Genomic DNA, 22,424 nt, shown 5'->3' on the forward strand with positions numbered 1-22,424 from the left:
CTTAAAACGCTCTTATCAGAACATGCAAGCCTCGTAAAATATAAGTGTAATGCATGCTCTTTTATTTGTATTTACAAAGTGGGGTTTTACTCTATGTTTAATTTTTTTTTTTTTGGCTTTGTACGCTGATAAATCATAACATGGTTACACACAATCTATATCTTACATACGTAAACATATACATATGGAACTGACACGTTTCACGCATTTATTTTGAAGGTTAATTCGCCATACATCCGTTTTTATCTTAGTTCCGTGTAACTTAACGCACCTTGCTGCGAAGGTAACTCTATCCTCTCTCTCGTGAGGCAGATAATAACATACAGTGTTCAACTTTATTAAACACACGCACTGTAAAACCCGCACCCACGCGTCCCTGTTTATATCCACATGTTTTCTTATTTTACGATATAAACAACTGAGCTCCCTCGATTCAGTTAAACGCTACAAATGCAGCAACAGCAGCTCGGAGCTCATCAAAGTGAGTGACAGGCCGTCACAGCCAATCAGGAGCCTCAGAGCTCGCGGCTACAGCCAATGGGCGATCGTGATTGGTGCTCCGGCCGCATTGATTCCGTTGCGGGAGGCAGCCTTGGGGGTTTCGGCCGCGTGAAGTTTCACATAATCAGCCAAAATACGACCGGAATTAAAGCGACTTGACATTCAAAATAAAAGCCTGGGTAGGTTCTGAAGACTCACATTCATACATTTAAATAAAGTTATGAGCTTTGATGCACACCTGAGTGTTAGCATTACAATTGAAATATTCCACATTTTAAAAAAAAGGGGGTATTGTCATTTTTAAATTGTGTTTTATGGCAATTTCTTCAGGTCAATTCTAACTTCACACATTTGCTTTCCTCTACTTTGTGGTAACTCACTCAAAATACTAACACCTCTTCAAAAAATTAACACTTGTGCCCCCCCCAAAAAAACACTATTACTCTGCCTACCAATAATAATAAGAAAAAAAGTGTAGCAAACGTAACGTAAGCAATGAATAGCGCATATGTTCGGGGATGCAGTTACAGTTTTATTTTGTAAGACGATACCGGAAGCGTCCTTGTTGTAGTCCGCTAGCTCAACAGTGGTGGGTTTGGCTAGGTAGGCCTCGGTGAATACAAATAAGCACAAAGTTTACAATAATAAAACACAATGTACCCTCTTTCGTAAACGTAAAACAACGTGAATAATTTCACACAGGCGTCCAACAAAGTCCCCAAACCCCAGACGCCATGTTTCATTTCACTTTGAAAAGCTACCGTTAATGGGCTACCGTCATTCAGCCCCGCAGTAACGCTACCGTTTCCACTGACAGATGCGTTTCAGGAGCTCGACAAGTTCCCATCTGCTCCAACATTAGCTAACAACGCCGGAGCTAAACAAACTCACGAAGGCTCACCTTGCTCTCAACTCGACGGGTCCTCCTCGATCACATCGCTGCAGGTATTCGCCCGGCCAAACTGGAGCAGAAAATGTCCATGGTCCCGTACCAGGAAGTCCAAAGCACTTCTCAAACTCCGTGTGGAAAGCCGTGCAGGATCCCAGCCAGGTAGCAATGCGCCGCCCGCCGGGCTGATCTGACCTCACCGGGTGGATGCTGCTGCTGCTGCTGCTGCTGCAGCTCAGTCCAGCCTGCGACATTCCTCACACAGAAAATGACCCACAGTTACCCCGGGCACTGTTTTTTTGTCTTTGTTTTTCCTTTGCTCTGTTACTGTCTTTGCTGCGGTGGTCAATAATAAATAAAATATAGGTCCTGACCCCGAGTCCCCATCATGATGCCAACCACAATATTACACTGATAATTATCATTAAACAAACAATAATAAAGTTTTTTGTTTAAAAAAATAAATAAATAAGGGAAATAAAAGTTGTGGAAAGTCCTAAAAAAGAATGCATATTTAAAAGTCTCATATATATATATCAGATATTAGGGAGCCTACAGGTCTTACACAAGGGAGACTGATTAATACGTATTTAATATGGAAATACACATAGATACAATTTGAATGTGGTGTTTAAATAAGTTATTCAAAGTCAAGGGTGTGTGATATGAAAAGGGACTTTCAGTTTATCAGTTTGGTGCTACTTATAATAGCGTCATGTATCCAATACAAATGCATGTGAGACATGGTGGATATATTATATAATCTTGAATTACACACAAAATAAACCATCAAATGAATGATTAAATAAACAAATGGGCTAAAAGTTGCATATTGTAGAGGAACAGCTGATATCAAATGGCCTGGAAGGCATGCTCTCCTCCAAGGATAGTGACATGCCATACAACAAATGTAGAACAAATGCCTTTTTTTTAGATATATATTTTATATTAATTTCACTCTTGAAAGACTACCACATAACTTTGATACCAATTGAAATGTATGTCATGAAAAGTCATGTCTAAGGCCTAAAAGTTATGGACATATTCTCCAGTCTTCCATTAAAAAAAACGAATAAATAAAAAGCTGGATAAAGGAGGGATAAGTTGCATGCTAGTATCAATTAGCCCGCGAGTAATGCTCAAGCCTGAGTAGATCGTATTGTTTCTGCAAGATTATCAACTGAAAACAAAACCTCAAGTTTTCCAATTTGAAAACTCTGTCGCTCAACTGACATTATTTTTTATGTAAACTACATATTTAATTTCTTCTAATTTGAAAATAACAAACAAACAAATTATCCAGTAAAACTGACAGAAGCAGAAGGTTAGTTGCATATTGCAGATGTACAGTTGATAGTAACCAGCCTGGCGGGCATGCTCAGACCTGACCTTCCTGTACTCTATCTGATGTAATTAAAACTTCAAATGACATAAAGTACTTTCAGATTCCACAGTGTGTACGACTACAGGCTGTAGATGAACTTTTATCTCTTTCTGTGGCTTCCACTATCATCTGTATTCTTATCTCGGCATCATCACAAACAGGCCTTGTTTTGTTGAGGAGTGTGTCGAGTGTCCACACACTTCACACGGTGTGTTTGGAGACATTTCTCTCACGTTAACTTCACTGTTGTTTACATGACAACAACATTATATAGTGATTAGGTCGCCTTTTTAAATACATCTGCTCTCCAGTAGCATAAACTGATGCTCCAGTCAGTCTTTTCTTTGTAAATGACAACATGTACATCTGTCAGCAGGCTTGCTGACCTGAACTTCTTCTTTAAGTTCATACTGACCTCTATAGGCAGAAGATGTTTGTAGGAGCAGTGGGAGTGGACAATTTAATTTGGCTTTCTTCAATGTGCAGAGTTCATGCCACTTGGACATGATCATGAGCAGGCAGTTTCAAAAATCTTCTACGTGGCTCCCGACAACTTGTAGATTTCATGCAGACATAATGGGAAAGGACAGGCAGGCCGAAAAAGCCTTAAATGTAACTTTCTATAACCTGCAGTTTTCATGCAACAAAGACGTGGAAGGGAGTGCAAGGAAAGGAAAGAGAAGGAAAAGGAGGAACAGAAGTCACGTCAGGACTATCACAGACAGATTTCTGTTTAAAAGGGTCTTTAAAAGCCCTGAATGTGTCTCTGCAGAGTCCCTGGCTTTCCTCTCCAACACCGATCTGCAGAGCGGCGTGTTGAATGTGTTCAGCGCAGTGCAGCTCAGTGCAGCCCGGCTCAGTCTGCTGTTTTGTGTTTCACTTCTGTTACAGCAGCCCTGGAGGAGCCTTAAACACACAGCCAGAGTGTATAATGAGGGCTGGGTATAGGGCTGCACTATTTACATTAGAGAGCATACTGTTTATAGAGAGGAGCTGTTGAACCCCCCTGGCAGACCACATTATTGACTGCAGAGCGCTGACTGGTGGCTGGGACCACACCTGATGTTTGCAAATGCAACAGGCAGTCATGTGGTGGTAAACAGAGAGGGGGGGGGGGGGGGGGGTCAAACAACCAGCAGAGATAACATTTTCACAAGATCATTTATTTACATGTATAGCCTTTATACACCTGCAGTTTGTAACGACACCCAGCTCTTGTTCTGTGGTACTTCTACAGTTTGAATGCACTTAAAGGTGTCCTGTGGAGTTTTCCTGTAAACAAAGTCATGTTTACATTAAGTGGTACTCACCGACATGCATTGTGTGCATCCTTCACAAATGTGTCTAATGCACGTCCTTCCTGCCTTCCTCATAGAACATTTGCTGATTTTTTTGAATATTTGAAATCTTCCATTGTTTACATCCATGTTTGCTAGCTTGCAATCTTCTTCTTCCTTGTTTTTGTTGCCACATAACCACATTTCTTTGCATGTTACCGCCACCTACTGTCGATCAGCAGAATAGCACAGACCCCTCGGTGTTGGCTGCATGCTTTTGTACCTGCATGATACGAACAGAGAGCCACTCATTAAAACACTGCACTGCTACTGGCCACAGGGAACCTTTAATATAAGACTCTTTGGAAAAAAGCGATGACAAATCAAAGTGATGTAACATTTTTACAAATGTTTGTATTTATGTACCGCATGAATTCTGTTGTGTCTTTAATGGCGGCTGTAAATCATGTCTCCCTTAAAAAAGAGAATAAAATGAAGAGTACAAATCGTTTTCAGTCTGGTTTACTTTTGCCTACATTCAAGTTAATAATGCACACAACACACAGGTCTGTGTTAACTTCCATAGATGCAGAGACAGCTACTGGAATTTATGAGAAGAGACAATGTGTTTCTGGCCCTAAAATCCCTCAAAGATTCATAAAATGTATAAAAATTAAGAGAACTAAGGTGGCAAACAGACCTCTAAAAAAAAGCTCATAAATTAAGTTAAGTTTGGTTTAGCAACATTGGTGTACCGGAGTATTGACTGTCTCCAACAATGTCAGACTCAATCCAAGTCAGCGATTGATTTATTCATTTGCAGCGTGTTGTGTTCATTTATTGGACATGTCCGTCTGTTGTCAAGGATGCACGTTCCGGTGAATCACAAGGTAAATCTGAGGAAGAGCAAACAGCGCAACACGCAAACAAGCAACCAAATTTAAACGGATGTGTGGTCTGATCGATCAACAAGCCTCGGCCTGTTGTGGGTGTGCAGCTCGGCGGCAGGAAGCAGCATCACAGCCAGAAGTTAATCAGGTGACGGTGATGTAATATGTTTTATAGTCCAGTATCTGCCAGTGCTGCAGACCCCTACCACGTACCTTGTTAGTGCCAGGCGTTACGGCCTATTTGTTATCCTAATGTGTCATGTGACCATGTTAAGGGTGCAATGAGAGGGACACGATTCTGGCTTCGCCCTGCTGCGAGTGTTGATTTCACGGCCTATTAAGCCGGTGATTGTGGCGCTGCTGTCTGCAACAAATTCTACATCAGTTCCACCTACAAGTGCTCAACACAAGTGCACACTGTGGCGACACACGAAGAGGGGGGTGATGGAAAAGTGTGTTCTTCGTAATCAGAGATGCCCTCAAAGTACGCGGTGAGGTCAAACATCTTGGCCACTTTACAGATGATGCAGGGGTGCACAAAACAACGCAAAAAAATGATATGATCAGGGTCACGTACTTGTACTTAAATTTCAAAACATGAACGTTTTACAGTGAGTGTTTATATGTTGGATTATTATTACTGATGCATTCATGTATAATTAGTATTTTACCGTTGTAGTTGGTCATTCTGTCATGGTGTAACAATAACTGCCCACACAAGGGTTGATTTAATACTTCTCTTCCTCAATTATAGGCCAATATGACATGTGTGTATGTGATATAGGTTTTATGTGATGCTTATAATGTTTAATGTTCCTATTCTTATATATAAATTGCAGCAACTCCCACGAAAAAAAGTAACTTCATGAGATGAGTTCATAGTCAAGTTATTAAATGTTTGCACAAAGCTTTGTAGAAAAGCTGATAATGAAAAAAGAAAGAATAAAGTTCAACCATCAAACTTACTGAAGAAGAAGAAGAAGAAGAAGAAGAAGAAGAGCAAACACTTCAGTTCAGTCACAGTTGTCAAAAGCCGGATATGAAAGAAGTTGCCAACAGGCCACGAGGCACTACTGTAGGTTTAACATCACCATCAAGTCGCCAAAACACACACACACACACACACACACACACACACGTATCTGGCAGAGATCAAAGCTCCAAAGACTGATCTGAGATCCGGCACGCCCAAACATCAGTGAGGAATAAGAGTGGGTGTGGTGTACGGTGCTGATCTCATCAAAGAGCATGCTGTTTAAAACACACGCAGGCGTCAGGATCTACTTTCCTCTGCCAGCACATGATGGCAGCATCGCATCATCTTACTGTGGAAACACTGAGCCGCGTGCATGAAGTCCTGTCGCTAACTGGGTTTCATATTTTTCTCCGGTTCACCCGTGTTCTGCCAACAAGCTTAAGCATTGCATAAGCATAACAATTCGGTGAATATTTTGTCTAACAAAGGGGAATGAGTCACTTCAGTTCTTCAAAGGAATGCATAAGAAATGGTGGGAAAATGTAAAAAAGACAAAAAAAGAGAAGCAGCTCTCCCAGGCCTTCCTTTGATCAACACTATAATTTAATTACCTGCATACCAAAGAGAGCCTTTATTTGGAATTTCGGTCTCACTCGTCTTATTTGCTCCGGTGAATTCAAAGAGAAGTTTCACAAGTGAAGAGAGAATATTTTTTTGCTGTTGTTTCCTTGAAAGTTGAAATAGATATTAATGATAATGTTATCGGCTCTATTCGACACAGAAACACAAAGTACAAAAAAGTGATGTCCTCGCAGTAAATACACTCTAATACAGTGTCTCCTTGTTGATTCAAGTTATGTCATTGTCTTTGAGAGGTGGTAACGTTTACTATCTCTGCATTAACAGGTGAAATGTTGCGGTGAGGATAATATGTCCGCGACTGTCCCCTTAAATAAAATGACAGAATGATATTCATTTTAATGATATGTAAATATTAGCTGACTAGAAAGAAATGGAGGGAATGCCGTGGTCAGGATAGTGTGCATGTGACTGTGCTCTCTTGATAATAATAATAATGCAATGACTTCTCATTCATTCTGGATGAAAAACGTATAGGCATAAGACAGAGTAGCTCCCTGATTAATACAAGCTGCAGCGTATATTCCTCTGGATTGGGTAGAAAATGCAAAAACATACTCATACTTTCATGCAGTCAGTTTTTCCTCTCCTGAATGAAAAGTGTCCTTGTGTGAAAAGTGAAAAAACACACATCCTGTTCATGACCTTGGTGTCCTCAGTCGTAGTTATGTTGTTGTCACCAGTGAAATTTGCTGCTCCTGAACAAAATACTGTTTTGAAACTCTAATATACGCAGCAGCCCCTCGGTCCTTGACCTCTCCACTCAGGTAACTCCATCAGGGATGATGTGGTTTCCTGCTCGGCGCTCCGGCAGAGCGTCGGCCTCTGCTGGCAGTTCATCTTCATTAGTTCACTTCCTCTCATCCTCTCTCTATCACCTGACCAATTTCCTGCTCTCAGGCCGGCTCCCTCGGCTTCTCTGAGGCGTCGCAGAGCGCAGAGCATCCCGTCGAAGTTCCTCGCAGGAAGGAAGCTTCCACGTTTCCGTCGGGAATGTGACGGATTGAAGGCAGATGTGTGTGTGTGTGTGTGTGTGTTCTCAGCCCCTGCAGCGTGTCTTGTTTCTACCTCTTGTGAGGGCGTGAATAATAGACTAGCTGTGTGGTTTGGTGCTTTAACAGCTTCTTGTATCTTCAAAAATAAATAAATAAATCCACAGGGTGGTAACAACTAGCCTGCTGATCAACTGCATAATGCATCAATCTACTATGTTTTATGTGCATCCAAACCACTGCACACTATGACTTGAATTACTTACAGTTGCTCTCACCACTCAGAAACATCACCATTGTTCTGATGTTTCATTGAGCGTGACTCCTCTTTTTTCCTCTGCAAACAATGTCTTTGTGTTTGGTCTATTGATCCAGTATCACTGCTGTCTACTCACTGTAAATAGCCTCGTATTGATTGTGGGATTTATTCATGTGTTATTCATTCTACGCAGCCGAGAGGCTTCATGATGGGTGTTTTTAAAAGGTTTTTCAGCCCCAAGATATTATTGCAAAATAGGAAAAGTGGCAAAAGAACAACTCTGTGGTGTCTGTCAAGGTTACCTGGACATATTTAACTATTATGCAATTACATGAAAAAAAAGCTAGTTATCAATCAGGTACTGGCGTCCAGCATAATTGAAAATATTTGCTTCTTAAACCTTCAGATTTTCTTTGCACATTCTCTCTTGTTGTGCACTGTTTGTCGGAGTTTGTGTGGGACTCAAATCTTTTGAAAAGCAGCATTGTGATGTTGCATGGCCTAAACGCTTTTCAATCCTAAAGAATAAAGGAATGAAACTTTGCTGAATCCTTGAAACCTTCTGGACTTAAAAATGGTCAAATTGAAAGAAATGAAGTGCTGCCAGTGGCAAAGTCGGCCTTCAAACATCCTCACTCGTCCAATCTCTGTTTATTTAGACTATCGTGTCTGACTATGTAGACCTTACCTTGAATATCAGAGCGTCCTGGGTGAAGGCTGACGAAGTGGTCATCTTCACACACTCACCTGTTCCCACAGTTGGACCACCAAATCTTTAAAGGCTACTGAATGTGTGTGTGTGTGTGTGTGTGTGTGTACAACCATCATTTCAATCTTGCAAAGACACATCAGCATGTAGCCGAACACATTCCCTTCCTGGCTGCTTTCACATTTTTAAAAGTGATTTTCTGAGAGGGAATAAAACCCAAAGAGCAAAAACTAAAGAGAAAAACATCAAGGAAAAAAAATAAAACCCGGAGCTGCAGACATGTTCTTGAATTACAGGCCACACGTCGACAATAATAGAAGTGTAATATTATCTATCCATGGGTAGGATCCACAGACTGAGGGCAGTTTATTGTATGCCTTGCCTGAACCTCACAATCAATATTTAATAACAGAGTTGGTGGACCGCTGCAGTGATGAAAGGAAAATAAAAAGATGCCATAATGTGCCAGAGAGCACATAACGTGCAGCGACGTGGATATTTGTAGTAAGAAGTTAGAGATTTAGTTAGTTTAAAGAGAGGAAATCTGCAGATTGTCTTCTTTATTAGTTTGTATTTTTTCAAAAAGCAGCCAGTATTGTCCAGTTTTAAAAGTCTTCTACAGTCCTACAGTCACTTCTCTGAGGTAACCTTCAGTGTGTGGAGTAAAAGTACCACATTTTCTTCAAACACGTGTCAAAACCCTCCTCGATATCTGTGAGTGACGGGTGAAAACTTTGACCTTTGACTTCTCTTTCCTCTCTCTCTACCGGGGATGCAGTTGTGACGGTGAGACAGTACGGGAGTGGATCGGACACAAAGTGGACATACAGTGGACAGGCCTCGCCCAGGACAGCGGACAGCACAGGAAGGAGGACAGCGCGGGCCAATCCCTGATGAGGGAGGGGCCGACAAACAGGTAGCTGCTCCCTGATCAGAGTCGGCCCTTCTTATTTGAAAGCATCAGCCAATTCCAGAGTGAGCTAAGCTTTTATCACAACAGCTGGGAGAGCAAACGTTTTGGAAAAGTCAGAAAAAAAATAGCTAATTTCAGCATTTCTCAGCCGGGCCGGAGAGAGCGCAAAGAGGCTCCGTAAATCAGATGGAATGAAAAAAAACAGCGCAATACTCGATTTAATTCGACATTTTGGGAAATGTGCTCATTCGCTTTCTTGCCGAGAGTCAGATCAGATGATTGATACACTCTCACGTCTGGACGGGTTAGCTTAGCTCGGCATAAAGACTGGACACAGTTAGCCTAGCTCTGTCCGAAGCTAACAAAATCACCTCCTCAGCTCACTAATTCACACGTTACAACTTGTTTGTCTTATCTTAAAGTGTAAAAAACAACTTGGTTTTACGCAAGGTTAAGAGCCGGAGACTTTGTGGAGTCTCCGCTGGTTGCCTGGCAACCTCACATGGACAACAGGACCCCAGGATCTCATCAACTAAAGGAAATTTGGAGGTGAAATACGTTCACTCCAATGGGATTTCTGTGATTGGTGGAGTACAACCTGACACAGGAGTCGATGGTACAGATAGTATTTAGAATAAACTGTCTGACTTCCTGTCAACGCCCGAGCTCAGTGGTTAGCAAGCCCGCTAGCTCGGAGAGCTTTCCCCCTCTTCAGTAATTCTTTATGAAAAGAATTAATGTCCAATTCTCAGAACAAAATGCCACGGGGGAGTAAGCGGCCCAGGACAGAGAAAATATATAAAGAAGCTTAGCTAGCCAGTTATTAGTGGTTAGCTCGCAAGCTACCAGCCCCACCACCAAGCTTTGATATACTTTTTGGTATGACCACGCCTTAAATCTTGGGGGAAACGTGAATAAGCTATTTCCCAAAACGTCAAACTATTACTTTAAGAAAAAATAAATAAATAAAAGCATTAAACTTTTTTTGCTCCTTACTGGTTAAATTTCGGTTGAGATTCAACATGGAGGATCCCATCAGGACACTTTTTCTCGACTGTCACGCGGCGACTTGGGCTACACAGTAATATACATACAAACACTTCGATGTATATTTACTATGTTTAGTGAGAACAGCATAGTGAGTTGTCACTGGGGATGGAGTCAACTTTACTATGTGGTAAAAACAAAATATGTGAACACGAGGGTGGGGGAAAGATAGAACGAGAGAGAGACTATGAGAGAAAGAGAAAGAGAGAGAGAGAGAATGGCAGGGAGAGGTTGTGAAACAGTACAACATCAGACAGGCACTGGAACATAACAACACAGAGAGAGACAAGTATTAGGAAAAATGGTTTAATATAGGAGACAGAAGCAAAAAACTGCATCACACAAGAACATACGTTTACAAAAATAATTCTGACTGCTTCAGCTACACAGTTAGTTCACAGAGAAGGACAGAGAAACCGGAAAAATCTAAACAGCTAAAAGCAAAAAAGTTCTAATTAGTTGATCTCTTTATTAAACTAATACATTAATCCACTGAAGGTGACTAAATATTTCTATTCCTTCTTTTTCTATAATTGTCTTATCGTGTAGACGGCACAATACAGAAGTCAAATGAAACTTACCGCTGTTGTATAGACAAACTTGCTAGAACTATTTAAAAAAGCAAAAAAAAAAAAAAGAAAAAAGAAAAGAGAAAAAAGAAAGATCTGACACTCACCTATCCTCTGTTTTTCTGAAAAAACAAAACAAAACAAAGAAAGAAAGAAAGAACGAAAGGAAGGTAGAAAGAAAGAACAACACTCAAGTGAGGAAAAAGAAGTGAAAGAAATAAAGCCAAAGATCTTCTAGAAAATCTTATATCAAAAGCCAACTTTCTTGATGCCAGCTAGAAATCATACTCGGGGACCAGTCAGGGTCAGGCCACACCACCAGGCCAGACAGCTTTTTTTCTAAGATTTTTTTGTTGTATCCTTTAATCTCCAGTATAAAAAATTCCACTGGTACAAAATGCATAAGTACAATCAGTTGTAGAAATAGGAAAGCCTGCATTTTTTTTGTACTTTTTAAATCCCATCCAGTGACAGATTTCGAAGTGTCGTCAAACAAACATACATCACGCTTACAGGATCCACTGAAATGCATTGACTTTGGCTTCTCTCAAGACAATAACTTTGAAACTACTGAAAACCTTTTTTTGAGAATTAAAAAGAAAACAAAAGAAAAGAAAACAAAAAAAACAAAAATGAAAAAAAAAACAAAATTGGATAATTTCTACAGACAACAAGCTCTTTTTTTTTTTTTTTTACGGCACGGAAAGAGAGAACACACAAAACATTTTTTTTCCTCCAAAAAACTTGACATAAGCCATAATGCAAAGAAACGACAAGTTCAATTTTTTTTTTTTTTCCTTTCAGATTTCATTGTTTGATAAATAGCACTTAAGATAATTAAGAAAGAAGGAGAACAGAGAAGTGAACAGTGACGAGATAGAAAGATTACAACGAGCATCGGCGATGAGAGCCCCTGAGGTGAGCCGCTCCACAGGAACTCTGCGTCTACGACCCTCTTGTGCTTCGACATTGATTGAAACAAAGACAAGATGCTTCACACTAGACTGTGCGACGTCAGGCTGTGTGCAACTCGGTGACTTTTGGCAATTCACAACATTTTTTTGTTTTTGTTTTTTTTTCTTCTTTCCTTTTTTTTGGGACAGTTAAAAACGTCTTAAATCGCGCAGGCGGCCGCGTAAAGCGTACGGGTCGCGTAGCCTCCACGCGCAACGAATGGGAAGGGTTGTCACGGGAATTGTGCGAGAGTGAGGTGACGATGAGAAAATGTGCAATCGTGGTTCTCGGATGCAAAGATTTTTGACACCGCAGCGGTTTACGACGTGAAACCTGCACGCGCGCTGGTCAGAAAACTGGTCCTTTTGACACCGATCGGACTGGGACTCCTGCTGTCCAGCTTTCATACAGGTAGTTATGGCTGTTTGTGGCACTGCTCATGTACTGCATTTAGGAAATAAAAGTCTGCTCGCCTCCCTCCATGAGATCAGATAAAGTTTGGTATTGGGTTTGGTCTTCCAGTAGATAATGAAAGCTGTATTGCCTTCATCTCGGCTGCGGCTGTTGTTTTTGCCTGTGTGGACCCGCGGACGTGACCCTTCCTCTCCAACCAACAAGCGCTTTATTTCCCCTGTCGCTATTCCAATAAGACGTCTCTCCACATAGCCCTGCTTCTAATAACCCCGGTTAGCCTGGGAGACAACAACCAGGCGGAGGGAGCGGCATCCTTCAAACAGGCGCCTCGTTCTTTCCCTCCTCCTTCACCGCTGCGAGGACAAACGGCCATTTCAGCCTCTCTGCTCTGGCCCCGATCGGACGAAATGGCGGAAGAGCGAAACCCAGACTTTGACGAGTGGGAGGTTAACTGTACACAAAAGTGAACCTAGACTTGGCACACATCACTGACTGACTGACAACATCTTCTACTCTTATAATACTGGTACAACGCTCCCTGGTTAAGGCGACTGGTGAGCTTCTGTAGAAAATAATGCTGCCTTTTTTTTGTTTTTTTGCAGAGCGTAAACTAGGCTTTCAGGGAGGGGTATCGGGGGCAGTTGAATAGACTGACAACACTGTGCCATGTAAACGGCTTGACTATGAGAATGTCAATAACACACTTTGGCATCTAAACATGATTTTGGCCCATTACACCACAAGACTCACATATGGAGAAGTCTCACAACCACTTAAATAAAAACGTCAAAGGATTCAAAGTTCAGCGGCGAAATCAAACAAGTAAAAACTTGTTCCGGACCGTCCCGCCTCCTTCTTTTGACGCTCCCGACGGCAGCGTGTGCTTTTTTGTTTTGTTTTTTCCTCAAAAGATCGAGGCTCGTTTGTGAATGAGCGAGTCTTGCCCTGTGCTTACATCATGAAAGCAAGCGCGCTCATCTGAGGTGATACACAAAAAGTAATGATCCCCGCCCGCCTGAGACAAACGGCTCCGGCTACAACTCAGAAATGTTTTTGAACCCGACAAAAGGGATAAGAGGATTTGGAAGAAATAAGGCTTCGCGTATGACTCTCACCTCAAGTTTTGTTGTTTTTGTTTTCCCGGCTGAGGAGCGGGACAGTGTGCGAGAAAACAATCAAAAACAATACGTACCGAAGCCTGATGTCTGTGTTTGTGTCTGTGTGTGTGCGAGAGATACTAATAGAGAGAGAACAGGAGTGCAAAGATTTGTGGTAAGGCTTTGATGAATAAAACGGCTGTACAATGGCTAAAAACATCAGTGTGCGTGTGTTTTAAAGTGTGTGTGTGCACGCTGGCGGGCGGTAGCGGTCGCTGTAGAGGCTTTCACACTCAGGGGCTCTCATGCACAACAAGAAAGTAAACTGTGAGGTCTGCACGAGAATGTGTGTGTTTGTGTGTCCGTGTGTGCGTGTATATAGATATATATATGACACATGGGCACTTTTTTTTTTTTTTTTTTTGTTTTGTTTTGTTTTTTTACATCTTTACAAAGAAAAAAAGCAAACATGACATTTCTCAGGCAACAAGACCACAGAATAGCAAGTTAACAAACTCTTTTTTAAATCTATATTTTTAAATATGAGGGATCCATACAAAACACTTATAATAAAATACCCATGTTATCAAATAATTTCACAAGAAATACACTGACGCGCTAGGCAGGAAGTACCTTCAGAATTTGGCACTAAACTCCACTGATCTTGTCTTTTTTTCTTTATAAGACATTTTTGCTGAACAACAAAACACACCTAAATATTGTTTCCCACGAGAGAAATAAAATAATAATGACATTGATGCTTCACAAGCTGACATTATATATATATAGATATATTTATATTTATATATATTTTTAGGAATTTTATATAGCTAATTAACCAACAAGAAATTTAGCAAATAGGGACTCCTTAAAAAAAGAAGAAAAAGAAAAGGGGAAAAAAAATAATAACCCAACAAAGTAACTATTATAGTAATATGAAAGGCTTTGTCTATTGTTCAAGTAAACTGATTTTTTAGTCTTCTCTTGAAAAACATGAGACATTTAAGACCGTTAGACTTGTGATGAAACCACAACTAAACTCACGAGAAGCACCGACGTTAACGCAGGTTACAGGTATCTTAGTATTTTTTTTTTTCCTCTATACATTTAAACAGTAGAAAATATAGGTCATTTCATCATGTGCATTTAAACCACGGATTGTCTATCTGTGAGTCAGTTCAGCAAAAGGTGACACAAGTAGGTAGCATTTCTCCCACCCAAACAGGGCAAATGTCTTTTTTATTTTTACCTTTAAACTACTCTAGAAAAAAGTGGTTCTATATATAGACTTTGAATGAGAAACAGAGCCACTTAAAATGGCCTTATCAAAAAACTTTACACTGCCTGAAAAATGTAAAAACCATTGGAGAGCTCTGAGAGAGTCTAATATTGATCAGACAGTTTTTACTCAAAACTGTTTGGAAGTAGTCTTATTTCTCAGAGAAACTGGCGCGGACTGCTTCTGGCCCGCGCTCTGTTTTTCATCGGCGCCAGAAGCAAGATGACGCGCCAATTCCTGTGGTGAACTTTCAAGTTTACTTTAAATGAAGAAGAAAAGAAAAAAAGAAACTGACATAAAGAAGAAGAAGAAGAAGAAGAAGAAACAAAATGCAAGAAAAACATACTGAATGGAAATCACTTTGCCACAGGTTGTTGTTTTTTTTTCTCCAAAAAGAACATTTGTTTTTCCATAAAAATTTCAGTCTTTTTTTGTTTTTCATATGAATGCAGCTTTATATCTTTTTCACATTGATTCATTTTCTTATCCACCCCTCCCGTAATCGCCTCCCTGAAACCCTCCCGGATCCAAATGAGGTCACATGCAAAAAAACAAACAAAAACAAAACAAAAAAAGGAAAAAAAAAAAAAAAGAAAAAAGAAAAAGAAAAATCATAAAAGTCCAAAAAAGCTAAAAGTTCAAAGTTCAAAAGGTCAGTAGGCGGCGGCGGAGGAGGAGGAGGAGGAGGAGGAGAACCAGGTTATGATCAGGTGAGCTCGGAAAAGACATCAGAAAAAACAATGACGGGGGGGAGGAGGAGGAGGACGATGACACTTTTGTTTTTTTTTGGTGGGGATTTTTTGTTTTTGTTTTGTGTAAAGTTTTTTTGGGGGACGCCACGGAGACATGCTAGGCAAACGATGAGCTAACAGGCATGGAGATGGGTTGTTCTAAAAGGGGGAAAGAAAAAACAGGGGAGAGGAGAGAGTTACACACAGAGAGCCAGAGCACCACACCACTACAGCATTGTTTGTAAAATCAGGAGAAACAACAAGAACAACAACAAACAAACAACAACAAACAAACAACAACAACAACAACAATGCAAACCGGCAGAACAGCAACACCACTCACTGATTTCATTGGCAATTTTTTGACTTTGATTTTGTTTTTTGTTTTTTTTAATGATATAATGTTATAGGTCTATACTAACAGGCAACAACAACAACAACAACAACACACACACACACACACACACTCACACACACTCACACTCACACTCTCACATACACAAAAAACAGAGAGCACCCAAAGCTTTATCCATCAGATCCCAGATGGATGTTGTCATTTGGGAGAAAATAGTCATATTTTTTTGGACGGGGGAGGGTGACTTTTAATTTCTTTGTTTTTGTAAAATCTTTGGGAGGGTGGGGGCAGGTGGGGGGGCTACGAACAAACAAAAAACGGCAACACTCAAAACAAAAAAAAATTAAAAAAAGTAAAAAACGCGAGGAAAAAGGTGGAAATTCGACAAGTGAAGATGAAGTAGTCCCACTACGGATGGGGAGAGGGAGAGAGCGGTAGAAAAGAGAGAGAGATGGATGGATGAATGCATGAACAGCACAGAGAAATGTGTGTGTGTGTGTGTGTGTGGATGAATAAATGACACAGGGAGGGCGGAGGTGGGGAGGGGGTTGCGGTTCGAATGGCGGCGGAGTGTGTTGTGATTGTGGTTTCTGCACTGAAAAAACATGAAAAACACCGGAGAACCCAATTCCACGAGACTTCTCCACAAGGGTCTACTTTAATGATGCTGTATACTTTATAGGAGTCCAATAACTTAACGATAGGCAATAAATAAAATCCTTTTTTTTTTTCATCTGAGGCAGTAAAAATGTTGTATAAAAATAGAACTGCTTTTTTTACAAATAAAATTTACAGGCCTGTGGCTTTCTGTACTTTGAATTTTTTTTTTTAATCTTTCAACAAACATCAAGTATTTTCAGTTACTACCTTAAACCCATAAACTCTTTTATTATTAGAATTATTATTATAGCCTTCATCAAATTCTGGATGTTATTTTGAAAATGTTCTACATGCTGTAATATCCCTTTCACAACAAAGACCAATGTGATCTGACCCAGAAATGTAGTTATTTAGTTAATTATTTCTTTTTCATCTTCTGAGAAATAAAAAACTGTTTTTTATTTTCACATAAATAATAAGACGTAGCTGGAGTGTGTGTGTGTTTTTTTTTTTCTTCTTGTGGTGGACTGTAACTGTACGGCAGGCTGGCGTCGCCACTGACTATAATGTAAAGAGGCCACTAACGTTTTGCAGCCTTTGCTCCCGGGTTGCCAGCAGGCATAGAGGGGTTTTGGAGAAGCAGCGGCGGCCTGCAACCAACACCGCGGAGGTCAAAGGTCGAATGTGCATATCTGCGTGCGCGTCAAAACAAAAGGAACCTTTCGCCAGGCCTCAGGTTCACAACGAGAGAGAGAGAGAGGAAAAAAAATTAAAAAATCATCATGGCTCCTTTGTCTTTACCTCGGTTCTGACTGTAACTAGTCCTCAAAAATGTATAAATAATCACTGAGAAAGAAAGAAATCTGATAACTTTTAAACAAACTTTAAAAAAAAAAGAAAAAGAAAAAAAAAAGCTACCCAAGATAGCTACTTCCTTCCATTGTAAAAAAAAAAAAAAAAAAAGAAAGAAAAAATTGCACAAAGTAATGGTGGTAATGGAAGCGTTCATGTGTGTCAAAAAAAAAATTAATTGTAATAAATAATACTTGAAAGCTAACATAAAAATCTTCAAAAAAGCAAGAATAAACAAGAAAAAAACAAAAAAACAAGGCGTGTGTGTCTCCCTCAGGGTGGTTGTAGGTCGTCTCCCCCTCCCTCCCACATCCCTCCCTTCAACCCCCCACCCCCACCCCCCAGTCCCTGTATAGAGAGGTCGTGGCTCGGTTTGCTGTTTTTTTTTTTTTTCATTTTCATTTTTTCGTGGGGGGACTTACCCTAGCAGTGCTAACATGGGGAGCAGATAGACCCTAGTGCTAAGATCAGTACGGTTTGCTGTCGTTCTTGGAGCGCTTCAGCTGCACCTTCAGCCGCTTCATGCCGATCTGGAAGCCGTTCATGGCCTGGATGGCTGCCTGTGCCGACACTGGATTGTCGTAGCTGACGAAGCCTGCAGGGGGCACCAGAGGACAAGTGGATGGATGGTGAAACAAGAGAAGAAGAATGTGACAACGTAGCATAGGCTACTTGGCATTAAACTTGCAAAAATAGAGGGAGCTACCTAGCACACTGACGGGCCGGCTGACAAACATTTGCAAGCTAGCTGGCTACGTTAGCTACCGTTAATAAAAGCAAAGCCATCATTGCCGGCCATTACACCTTAATAAAATCCACATTTAGCAATATTACAATGGATTCAACTTGATAAAAAGGAGCTATTTGCTGTTTGTACCTGGTTTCACTTGTTAATGCACTGCTACAAATATGTTAGCCCTTTGTACTTTATGCTAGCGGCTCCGTAATTTGGAGTAACATAGTTCAATTTGTGGCCAGAGCCAAACCAAAACGTGAAAATCCATTATCTTAACAGACTCTGCTGTTCTTCGCTGTTTGTAGAAATATTTGGACTGAAATGTTTTGATGCTAAATGACCAAATCATGGAATAATGTACGAAAGACTGAGGTCTCAAATCCGGCTAGCCCCCACCATGAGTTAGCTAGTTTCTAGTGTTTTCTTCAAGGACCAGGTATAAAAAGAAAAACAGCGAGTAGAGACAGGAGCATGATTGGAAGAGTTGCTAACGTGTTAGCTAATATAGCTAGCAAGCAAATGTTAGCTAGCCAGCACAGCCAGGCTGTCTTCACTAAACCTCCATGATAAACTCTGCTGTCTTAGAAAAGACTAAGGACATAAACATGTTTAATTTGGCCGGTTTGGAGGTCTGGAAACGGGCTAACGCACCAGAGCTGGATAAGGAGTCCTTCTTTATGTTTATTTGAAGTTCATGGCTTTTCTCAACAACAAGGTTCTACTTAAAGGGTCTTGTTTATTTACAGCAACTATGTCGTCTCAAAATTAAGGTGTAAAAATAAAGTGATGTTAAAATACTACGCCAGGCACCTTCACCATGTTTCTGTGTCTTGAGATCTGATTTATCTGGATTACATTTACATCTACATTAAAATACACCCCTGGTACGCAATAAGAACAGATTAAACTTTAATGACTCCTGGAGGGGAACATTATTTTGTTGTTGCTTCAACGAAATAATGAAAGAATAAAGCTGAAGAAAAAAATGCAATATACATAATAGTAAAACAACATCAGCATCAGAAGTCTAAATAAGGACAGTAAAATCCTATGAATTCTTGAAAATATGACGGAGTAAAACCACAATATCTGCTCCAAAAATATTAAACCAACATCTTGACCAGAACTTGACAAAGGCCACGGTCGGTCAGGATGTCAAAATAAAGGTTTCGGAGCAGACGGCGAGGTTTTATCGTGTTTTACTTTTTGCTGTCTCTCACAAAGTCATCTTTGTGCACACTTCACTTCCTCTCGTAACATCTGCAACCTCTAAAACTGACAGTAAACTCCTCGTCGCGCTTGTCTCACATCCATTTTTTTTTCCTGACAAGTATCACTGCTGTCTGTTTGTGTGCTGTTCTTTCTCGGGTCCCTGCTTGGTTTGTTTCCCTTAGTTGCTACATGAGGAGCGGAGATGTATTATATTTAGGTTTTGTTGTCAACACGGACAAATGCTATGCAAATGAAAATCTGCAGCACACTTAAATGCATTTCAGCCTGGATTTCTTTTGCTTTCTCGCACAATGTTAACACTCGGTGGTCCCTCGCTGTCCCAGTTCAGGGGTTGTCCCATTTTAGCGGCTTCCATAAATGAGGCTGAGAGATATAATTGCTTGAATTTGGAGGACACAACCGGTGCGTCCTTTGCAGCTCTCAGTGTCTCACAATCCCATCTTGGGTCCGTCATTTGTTCCCTTTCAAGTGATCTTTGTCAACTGGTTAAGTCTGGAAATAGCAGGAAGAGCTCACCAGATATCTGGGTTTGAGTGGCCATCGATCTCAGGTAGTGGGACTTTTGAGTAACACTTAATTTGACTTTGGTTTCCTGGAAAAGTAAGTATTACAGACATAACAGCCACAGGAGCTTTGTTCTTGTGAACTGCCTTGACATGTTTAGTCTACCACTGGCTACTTGAGGACAACTCAGCAGTAAAGTTGAACATTTTTGACTTCATGAGTATATTTTTGCCCTGTTCACGTCATATGGGATGGATGACGGAGATGGGAAACATTCCCCGACACACTTTGGTTGACGTGAGGCGTCCATACGTGTTTCTCTTTTCAGGTACTTCCAAATTGTTTTATATATCTGAGAAGAATCTGAGTTTTCCAGTTGTAATTACAACTTGAATGTTGAGGTGAATGCTCTTTACAATAACTCCCATATGAAATGAACATCATCTCCTCTGAAGGACCCAGCTTTATGGGCTGGATCCTTCAGGGGATCCGCCAGAGGATCCAGCCCCTGAACTGCGACACAGCTAGCAAAGAAAAAGGACAGATAACTGCAGGCGTTTGTGTTTGCTTCCCCTGTTTGGGAGCGCACACCGACGCCCGTTCTGCTGCCGTACCGAAGCACTTGCTAAGGTTTGTCTGTTTGTCGATGAAGACTTTGGCAGAGACCACGTTTCCGAAAGGCATGAACATCTGGAGTATGTCCTGGTCTCCAAACTCCTGGGGCAGGTGGTAGATAAACAGGTTGGCACCTTCGGGACCTGGCGGGGACGAGATGCAGAGCAGGTATAAGGTCAGAGTGGTTTTTCATTAAGCAGAACTGCAGGAGAGGGAGCGCTGCATTGTGGAAACTGGCACTGGTGTGCTGTCGTCATAGGAACGCAGCTGAAGCACACCGCTTAGCAAACCGCTTAGCACAATATCGCATGACCTTGAGTTTGTCATTGCTTTTGAATAACATTCTGCAATTGTGTTGGACATTAAACAAAGATGAAAGCTTCTGCTTTTCATTTAATAATTATATTTTGGCTCTCCACTGACAAAAGTAGTTCCCTGTTCTCTTGCTTTTGATTCATTCATTCTTTCAGCTGCATGTTGTCTCTCTTAGAGGAGTCATAGGTCGCTGTATCCTAATAATCCTACTAGGCCACATCTCTCAGAATCATTAAATATGCTCTCCACTGCTAAATGAAGCTGGGGGGGGAGCCCGACATGTGTCACGTCTTTGTCTCCCTGCAGGGTTTTGAACTCCTGGATGGATTGTCAGAGAACGAAAGCGTCTTTATAAATGGATCTTTGTTGGAAGCAGAGATGAGACGCGTACAAACAAACAGTATGTGGCTCTTTTCGTTTTACGAGACATTTCATTATTTGGTTTGTATTCAACGCTGCTGTTGAAAGCTTTTGGGAGAATTTAACTTCAAGCGTCAGGTTGTTGTATGAAGGTGGCCCTTTGCAACAGCACTGATATGTAGACGGATCAATTTTACCTTTTTTCTTCAAACACAAATGTCTCAGAATGATTAACTAACCTAAAGTAATGTGAGGTTTTTCAAAATAAGACATAAAGTACTTGTGAATTGGTAAATGGGCATAACAATGGCATTGGTACATGTATTAATAAACAAATATCTGCAGTTTAAAGCTGAGGTTATCCTGATTTAAAACAATATTCTGAAATCAATACAGCACATATATCAGATATGTACAGTTCATTATTTTCAGGAAGAAAAATCAGTGACTATTTAAAAGAATGGCTTAAGATTGGATAAAAAAAAGTTAGCAGCTCTTCATCTTCTTTTACTAGAAGCATTTTTGTGATTTTCTTGTTGGAAAAAAAAGTTTATTTTCAATAAAAACGTGTCTTTTTGCAGCGGGAAACGCAACTTTTGGGTGCGTGGCAACACAAAATCCTGCGTGTTTGTGCACATATTTGGGACGCACTTGACTTGATTCATTGACATATGACACTACAATGGATTAACACTTTTACTCTGATGATAACCATCCTATGTTATGAAGGACATGTGTGTGAAACACTAAACAGCAGCAGTGACGTGCAGACAGACGGCCCCCGGGCTACTGACCCTCTTTCTGGCTGCCAGCAGCCCCTTGCTGCTGCAGCAGGGACTGGCTGTAGAGGGTGGGCAGCGCTGCGGCGGCATACTGCTGGATCCCTGAGTAAGCCTGCGTCAGCGCGTCCATGGTGCCTGCCGTCCCGTTGGTGAGCCCTGCGCCGCCCAGGCCTCCGTTTAGAGCCGCCATACCTGAGAGCATTTGAGCAACTTTACATAAAACCCAACAATAAAGAAAGAAGAGTGCACTTACTCATTAGCGCTCCCACTGAAGGTTGTGTTTTTACCACACATACACACACACACACACAAACATGTACACAACTGTTATCAGACATCACACACACACACACACACACACACACACACACACACACACACACACACAGACTGTACTGTAAGTTACACACACGTCACGTCACACACAGATCTCAGCACAGGACACAGGATTAGTTTAAACACGTTAAAGTACAGTATGAGCGTAGCTGATGACAGCCAGAGCTGCACACAGGTGTACTCGCAGCGATGCATGCACGCACACACACACACACA

At 41.0% G+C, this 22,424-nt stretch overlaps 2 protein-coding genes across 8 annotated transcripts in view; both read right to left on the bottom strand.

Annotated features, from left to right (window-relative positions):
* Positions 1 to 1,488, bottom strand: part of usp6nl (USP6 N-terminal like) — a 64,347-nt gene extending 62,859 nt beyond the window's left edge. The window contains exon 1 of the mRNA XM_070929109.1: positions 1,403 to 1,488. The gene's annotated coding sequence lies outside the window, so the exon portion shown is untranslated. The remainder of the gene's footprint in view (positions 1 to 1,402) is intronic.
* Positions 1,489 to 17,794: 16,306 nt separating this feature from the next.
* celf2 (cugbp, Elav-like family member 2) overlaps positions 17,795 to 22,424 on the bottom strand; it is a 163,452-nt gene continuing 158,822 nt past the window's right edge. For 4 of the 7 annotated variants that reach the window (XM_070928809.1, XM_070928812.1, XM_070928810.1 and 1 more), the window contains 3 exons: positions 21,885 to 22,082; positions 20,415 to 20,558; positions 17,795 to 17,922 (listed from right to left, as the gene is read on the bottom strand). In XM_070928809.1, coding sequence (XP_070784910.1) covers positions 17,795 to 17,922; positions 20,415 to 20,558; positions 21,885 to 22,082 — 470 coding nt within the window. The remainder of the gene's footprint in view (positions 17,923 to 20,414; positions 20,559 to 21,884; positions 22,083 to 22,424) is intronic. The other 3 variants (XM_070928808.1, XM_070928813.1, XM_070928811.1) reach the window with 1 other exon arrangement.

Source organism: Enoplosus armatus, chromosome 22 (genome assembly GCF_043641665.1).
Source record: "Enoplosus armatus isolate fEnoArm2 chromosome 22, fEnoArm2.hap1, whole genome shotgun sequence".
NCBI classification, from domain to species: domain Eukaryota; kingdom Metazoa; phylum Chordata; class Actinopteri; order Centrarchiformes; family Enoplosidae; genus Enoplosus; species Enoplosus armatus.